Genomic DNA, 8,005 nt, shown 5'->3' on the forward strand with positions numbered 1-8,005 from the left:
GAAGGCAAACACTCAGTGTAATCTGACAGTAGGCCAAGCTAAAAAAGATCATTGGTCATCATTTTGTTCACAAGAAATTTCAGATCATAAAGACTTTAATAAAGTTTGGACTAATAAAGTTTGGACAAAAATGAAAGAAATGAAAATGGAATAAAGTTACCAAGTTGTCCAATATCAAATGACTCACAAAACAAGTTTCTATGAGATCAGGAAAGGCAGAAATTTTTGTTGAAATGTTTGCGAAAAACAGCAAATACGAAGGCTTATCAACTGAGTGTAAAACACACAGAGACAGAGAAGAAAATAGTGCTTTATACAGTGATCCCATTCCGCAAAATGACATGTGGTTTAATTCCCCTATTACATATGAGGAGTTACAAACCGCTATAGCTTCCCTTAATTAAAAAAAAGTTCAGTTGGCATCGATGCACTATCTAATAAGATGCTAAAACACTTTAAAAAAATGTATCATTTTCCTACACAAAATATATCAGAAATGTTTGCTATCTGGAACTGTACCACAGATATGGGAAACATCAATAGTTGTACCGCTTTTAAAAGCAGGAAAACCTAAACGTAATAAAAATAGCTACAGGCCTATTGCTTTGACCTCGTATGTCAGTAAACTAATGGAAAATAGCCCTGTTGAGAATAATAACTTACTGTGAAAAATACAATATCATTCCAGTGAACCAGGCTGGCTTTAGAAAAGGAAGATTAACGGTCGAACACCTAGTAAAGATTACAACTCAAATAAAACTTTTTTTTTCTCGTCTAATATCACTAATAGTGAAAAGACGCCAAGCTAAAGAACGAACACTCACACACACACACACTACAACACAAGTACGTAAGGACACACACACACACACACACACACACACACAGAGGGAGAGAGAGAGGGGAACAGTGATACTCTCTGATCAATCATCCGGATATCGACATTATCAGATACTGAACAACTTTACAAAACAGTCAGCAACTAGATCAGCGCAGAATTTGTCCACCTCTCCAGTAGTGCAGTGAGGACCATTAGGTTTACCCATTTTGATTTTCCTCATTGCGAACAGGTCCTACCTCTTCCCTTGGAATAGGTATAAATATCTAGAATACCATCAACGTTATCTGGCACCCTATCAGATAATTCTTGTGGTTCTTCTTCTTTTTCTAGCAACCCTTTGAAAATGGTGAATCCACTGGTCAACACTGTGTGTGTGTGTGTGTGTGTGTGTGTGTGTGCGTGCATAGTTTACCAGAACGCCTTTTGATCCGATATGGCCCCACTGCATTGTGGGTAGACTTCTTCTTCTTCTTCAAGGCCTGACTAAGCGCGTTGGGTTTCGCTGCTGGTCAGGCATCTGCTTAGCAGATGTGGTGTAACGTGTATGGGTTTGTCCGAACGCAGTGACGCCTCCTTGAGTATATGAACTGAACTTCTTCTTCTTCTCATCCTCCTACTCTATCCGCCTCCTCCTTCTTCTTCTTCCTCCTCCTTCTCCTCTTTCTTCTTCTCCTTTTTCTCCTCCTCCCCCTTCTTCTTCTTCGACATATTCCCCCCTCCCCTCTCTCTCTGTCTGCTGCCTGTCTGTCTGTCTGTATATATATCTATGTCTCTCTCTGTCTGCTGTATGTCTGTCTGTATATATATATATATCTATAAATATATATATATATATATAATTTTTGTGTCGTTATCGTTATTGTTGTAATCGTTGTCGCCAGAACAGATAGGAAGACTAGGAAATGCTTGAAATCTTTATCCTTGAGTAATAAAGTTTTTGAATCTTGACTCTTGAATCTCTCTCCTCCCTCTCTCTCTCACCCCCCCCCCCCCCCCCCCCCGCCCCTCCTCTCTCTTTCCCTCTCTCCCCGCTATCTCTCTCGCGCGCGTTTGCGCCTCTCGCGGCGGGGACAGAAGACAAGTCACACATGAACGCAGAAACCGTCCAAGCCAGCGAGAAGGTGTGTCAAATAACAGGCTTCAGTACGCATCGATCTCGCGGCGCAAGTCTAAGAATCACGTGCTGAGTTCTTTGATGACGTCACAGTTAATGCGCGGCGCCATTGGGCCTTATAAAACAAGCTCGCAGAAGAGTCGAACAGTCAGTCTCTCTCTGATCAGCCACCGTACCGTGCCGTACCGGGAAGAGGAGGGCGATACCGTGAAGTGTAAGTGTTGTTTCTGTTATTCCCTCCCCCCCCCCCCGCCCCCCGTCTCTCTCTCATCATCGTCATCATCATCATCATCATCTCTCTCTCATATTGCACTTTTATATTGTTATATTCATATACATTTTTGTCATTGCACTATGATTATGTACCTTTAAATGTTTACTGTGCATTTGAGTATACGTATTTGAATGTCATGTATGTACTTCTATAACCTTTTCATATCCTGTGAGCATTTTGATTTAATTTCTCTTTGCCCTGAGGGCTGGATGTAAAAAAAGCATGTGCATGCTTATTCCACTTCCCTCATTTAAAAAGTTCGTTCGTTTGTTCTCTCTCTCTCTCTCTATGTATATACAGAGAGAGAGAGAGAGAGAGAGAGAGAGATTCTCTCTCTCTCTTTCCATATATCTATTTCTCTGTGTGTGTGTGTGTGTGTGTGTGTGTGTGTGTGTGTGTAAACAGAGAGTATTAACATATATACATACATATATATATATATATATATATATATATATATATATATATATCTATCTATCTACAGACACACACACACACACACACATATATATATATATATATATGTGTGTGTGTGTGTGTGTGGACGTGTGGAGAGAGAGAGAGAGAGAGAGAGAGAGAGAGAGAGAGAGAGAGAACGAACGAACGGTTTATTGTGGTCAGGCCTAATTAGCCCATTCACAAGGGGACATGGTGGGAAAAGGGTTGTACACGCAAACAATATAACGAAATAACGATAACACGCACTTTAGAAATGTTCATGACATGGATACCACAACATGTGACCAGTAATATGTCATGCAAAGACAACAGTACATCAGTATATTCCCATAATATTTCATCAGAAAAAAATCACATTCAATTGGAAACAATCACACTGCAGAACCAGTTTATCAAGTTCTAATCAGGATTTCCTTCCCTTACATTTTCACAAGCATTTGTGTTCATGTCTCTGAACATATTCATTAAATTGTCCATTTTCTTGGCTGACTCTTCTATACATACTATTGTCTGTTGGCAAACATCTCCCGACTGGACATTGTCATGCATCAGTTCACACGGTTCATTGTCAAATCGTCCTTATTGTCGAGTGAATGCTGTCAGTGTTTTGGGGCACGAGGGCCGTGCGACTTCCAAAGCCTTTCAACTCACATATCTCTGCGTCACACGATGTGTCTGCACACGTGGATTCGGTTTGAAGAATTTTCACTGCACGTGCATCTGTGTCGCCTTGTGCCATGTCGATCTGCAGGTCGCTTCGCCGTGCATCGGTCGGTGACAGGGGAGCAGAGGGGTGGTTGTCGTGCCCAGACATGTCAGTGTCAACAGCTTCGATGTCAGCGTTGTCAGTGGCACAGAACAGACTGGGAGGGGTTGGCAAAAATAGTCCTGAGGGGGACGATGCACGATCACTTGCCTTTATTTCCTGCTTCAGTCTGTGGGCTTCGGCTTGTTTCTCGTCTCTGCTCACCTGTGATGGACATTTTTTTCGGTACACAGCGGAACTGTGCTGTTGAGCAACATGGCGTTGACCGGTCGTTGTCAGTTTGAGCACGACGACAGTTTGTTCGCCCCTGCCTTCTATCTTGAATGATGACAACATCATATCTTGCAGCATTGTGTTCAGCATACTTTCCAGTGTCGACGGCAGTCCAACAACAGGCATGATGGATGAAATTTATTCGCAAAGAAGTTATTTCGTTGCAGCTGGCAAATTCAACGTCTTGCTGGCTGCCAAACAAGGGATGCTATCCTGAGAGAGAGAGAGAGAGAGAGAGAGAGAGAGAGAGCAACACATCAGCAGAGAAAAACAAGTGCATGTAATAACTAAACAACCCTCCTCCCATTATTACAGAACAACATCGCAAAACATTAAACGGGGAAAATGTCAAATAGAAACCGTTCGAAGATTGCGGCAATGGGGCCATTTGAACTCTCTCTACGGGAGAGAACCAATGGTATGCCTGGCATGACTGCAGTTTCTTCCCCTGTGGACCCCTCAGATACTCACTGGCAGTGAACTGTCATTCCCCCATGGCAAGTGGCAAGGTCGGAATTCACAGTTAAAAATAATAAACCATGAGAGTTAAGTACCCTTGAATTGGTGAAACATACAAATTTCCAGTCTTGACTTTTCTCAAAATGAAGTCCTTTTCACTTCATACGACGTCTAGAAGTACTTGTACTTGGCTCTACATGTTATTAGTTTAACAAAATACTCAATTTTCATATCAACTTTAAAACTATAAAACAAGAATGAACATAAAAGAGAAATTGAATTGACCTGGCGTGTCAACCGGGTGTAACTAAACTTGTACATCTATCTAGATCCAGAGAAAATGGCTAAATGTTGCAGTGTGATTGCGGCGATAGCCACGTCTCCTTTACCACGGATTTAAAAAGAATTTTTAAGGAGCCACGATAGTGTAATGGGTAAGACAGTTTCTTCACACCCGAACACGCGGGGTTCGAATCTGCCGTTAGGACTTTTTTTTCTGTTAACCCGAAGCTTTATAATAACAAATACAGAACACATTTTAATGATTAGATTTTTTTAAGTGTATCACAAGTGAGTCTTGAAGGCCTTGCCTCTCTTGTTTATTTTTATTTTTACAAATCTGTCCATTTGACGACACAAAACATAAAAAAAAAATATATATATATATATATACTGAAATAAGATGGAAATAATAAAAAGGACGGATGAGAAGTGAAACTGGAATATTCCACTAACAATAACAAAGTAATGAAAAGAAGAAGAAGAGGAGGAGAAGGAGGAGGAAGAGAAGAAGAAGAAGAAGGAGAAGAACGAGGAGGAAGAGGAGGAGGAGGAGAAGAAGAACAAGAAGAAGAAGGAGGAGGAGGAGTAGAGGAGGACGAGGAGGAAGAATAGGAGGAGGAGGAGGAGGATGGTGTCAGCAAGTAATTACACAGGATGTTTGAACTGGTGTGATCAGAACATCTCTTCCTCTTCCTCTGCTTCATCTCCCTCAGCTCTGTCAAGAGTCCTCAGGGGTAGCAGGTGCAGGAGAACAGTTCATCAGATTGCCCCAGGTCTGTCAGTCACTTGGTGTGTCTGGATCTGGATCTGGTGGTGTACGTCGCAGACGCCACTTCTGGCGATATAGACGCGACGGTCAAAGCCTGCGTCTCTGCAAATTGTTTTCTTTCCTGTCCATTCTGCAATATTGTGAGGCCATTGTGTGTGTGTGTGTGTGTGTGTTTCTCTCGTTTTTGTTGTTGTTTTGTTTTTTGTTTTGTTGTCTTGCCCTGAGGTCTATTATGAAAAGACAAACGTTTCAAACGTACTTCTGTTTTTCATTGTCCTGATTCTGCTGTGCAGCCAGGAACCACAATGAAGCTTCTGAGCATCGTCTGTGTGAGTCTGGCAGGGCTGTTGCTGCAGCCAGCCGCCGTGTGGGGTCAGGCCTTGACTTACGACGAGTCCCTGCTCCGGAAATACGCCGAGGCCTCCCAGCACCTGAGGACCGGGCTTTGGAGAGACCAGGATGTTCTATGGGCTGAGACTACCTCCGTCATTACTGTAGGTGGCTAGGTTCACACGCGTTCGTCTGCACCTCGTGCGGGTGGGGGTGAAGGGAGGGAGGTGTGGGGGCCTGAATGGGGGGGGGGGGGGGGGGTGGCGAAGAAAAACACGCACAGTTTCAGTTTCTCAAGGAGGCGTCACTTGCGTTCGTACGCGCTACACCCCTTCTTTGTAGGCAGATACCTGACCAGCAGCATAACCCAACGCGCTTGTCTGGCCTTGAGTGCATGCATCTCTCTCTCTCTCTCTCTCTCCATCTATATGCGTACCTATCAGAGATAACATCTTTATTTCTTTTAAAGAATTTTGCCAGAGGACAATATTTATGTTGCCATGGGTTCTGTTAAAGTGCGCCAAGTGCTGCACGCGGGACCTCGGTTTATCGTCTCATCCGAATGACTGGACGCTCAGTTTTTTCATTTCAACCTTGGGAGAAAGGGCTAAAGCGGGATTCGAACCCAGACCCTCACGGACACTGTATGTGCAGATAAGAGGCATAACCATTCTGCCACCTTACTGCCAAGCACGCAAAATCACAAGCAAAATCAACATGCGAACACACACACACACACACACACACACACACACAAAACCACCACCACCACTATTGTTACCATTATCATCATCATCTTCACGACATCCGCCGTGTTCACAGGAAACGCAGGTTGTGAACGACAACATTAGGGATTAGGCAAACGCTGCTCTTGATGGTGATGGTGAGGGCGATGGTGATAGTGATGGTGATTATGATGGTGAGGGCGATGGTGATAGTGATGGCGATAGTGATGATAGCGATTGTGATAGTGATGGTGGTGAATGTGATAGTGAGGGTGATAGTGAGGGTGATGGTGATAGTGTGATGGTGGTGGTGATAGTGATGGTGATAATGATGGTGATGGCGATAGTGATTGTGATAGTGATGGCGATAGTGGTGATGGCGATAGTGATGATGATAGTGATGGTGATGATGATAGTAATGGTGATAGTGATGGTGATAGTGGTGGTGATGGTGGTGAATGTGATAGTGATGGTGATGATAGTGATGGTAATAGTGATGGTGGTAGTGATAGTGATGTTGGTAGCGATAGTGATGATAGTAATGGTGATAATGATGGAGATAGTGATGGCAATAGAGATGGTGGTGATAGTGAGGGTGATAGTGATGATGATAGTGATGGTGTGGTGGTGATGGCGATGGTGATAGTGATGGTGATAGCGACAGTGATTATAGTGATGGTGGTGATAGTGATGGCGATAGTGATGGTGATAGCAATGGTGGCGGTGGTGATAGTGATAGTGGCGATAGTGATGGTGGCGATAGTGATAGTGATGGGGATTGTGATAGTGGTGGTGATGGTAATAGTGATGGTGATGGTGGTAGTGATGGTGATGATAGTGATGGTAATAGTGATGGTGGTAGTGATAGTGATGTTGGTAGCGATAGTGATGATAGTAATGGTGATAATGATGGAGATAGTGATGGCAATAGAGATGGTGGTGATAGTGAGGGTGATAGTGATGATGATAGTGATGGTGTGGTGGTGATGGCGATGGTGATAGTGATGGTGATAGCGACAGTGATTATAGTGATGGTGGTGATAGTGATGGCGATAGTGATGGTGATAGCAATGGTGGCGGTGGTGATAGTGATAGTGGCGATAGTGATGGTGGCGATAGTGATAGTGATGGGGATTGTGATAGTGGTGGTGATGGTAATAGTGATGGTGGTAGTGATGGTGATGGCGATAGTGATAGTGATGGCGATGGTGGGTGATAGTGATGGTGATGGTGGTGGTGACCAAGATAGTATTGCTGCTGCTGCTGCTGCTGTTGTTGTTGATATATTTAAATGATGATGCTGATGCTGATGATAATGATGCTGCTGCTGCTGATGTTAATGATGATGATAATAATAATGATGATGATGGTGATGCTGATGACCGCCCTGTTCCCAGGAAAAACAGGCTATGGAGACTTACATCAGACAAACGCTGCTCTTGATGCTGCTGCTGCTGCTATCTTAATGATGAAGATCCTGCTGCTAATGCTGATAATGATGATTATGATAATGATGTTGTTGCTGCTGCTGCTGATAATGATGATGATAATGATAATGGTGATAATGTTGATAATAATGATGATGCTGATGCTGATGACCGCCCTGTTCCCAGGAAAAGCAGGCTGTGGAGACTTACATCAGTGACCAGATAAACGCTGCTCTCAGCTTGTTGTCTGACACCTGGGACCGTGTGTCGGACATGCACCTGGCCG

At 43.5% G+C, this 8,005-nt stretch overlaps 1 protein-coding gene across 1 annotated transcript in view; it reads left to right on the forward strand.

Annotated features, from left to right (window-relative positions):
- The first annotated feature begins 2,112 nt into the window (after nt 1-2,112).
- The window catches only part of LOC143288389 (uncharacterized), an 11,155-nt gene continuing 5,262 nt past the window's right edge, over nt 2,113-8,005 (forward strand). The window contains exons 1-3 of the mRNA XM_076596797.1: nt 2,113-2,169; nt 5,531-5,731; nt 7,906-8,005. The exon at nt 7,906-8,005 is cut by the window's right edge and continues 15 nt beyond it. Coding sequence (XP_076452912.1) covers nt 5,543-5,731; nt 7,906-8,005 — 289 coding nt within the window. The 5' untranslated portion in view covers nt 2,113-2,169; nt 5,531-5,542. The remainder of the gene's footprint in view (nt 2,170-5,530; nt 5,732-7,905) is intronic.

Source organism: Babylonia areolata, chromosome 12 (assembly GCF_041734735.1).
Source record: "Babylonia areolata isolate BAREFJ2019XMU chromosome 12, ASM4173473v1, whole genome shotgun sequence".
Classification (NCBI taxonomy): Eukaryota; Metazoa; Mollusca; class Gastropoda; order Neogastropoda; family Buccinidae; genus Babylonia; species Babylonia areolata.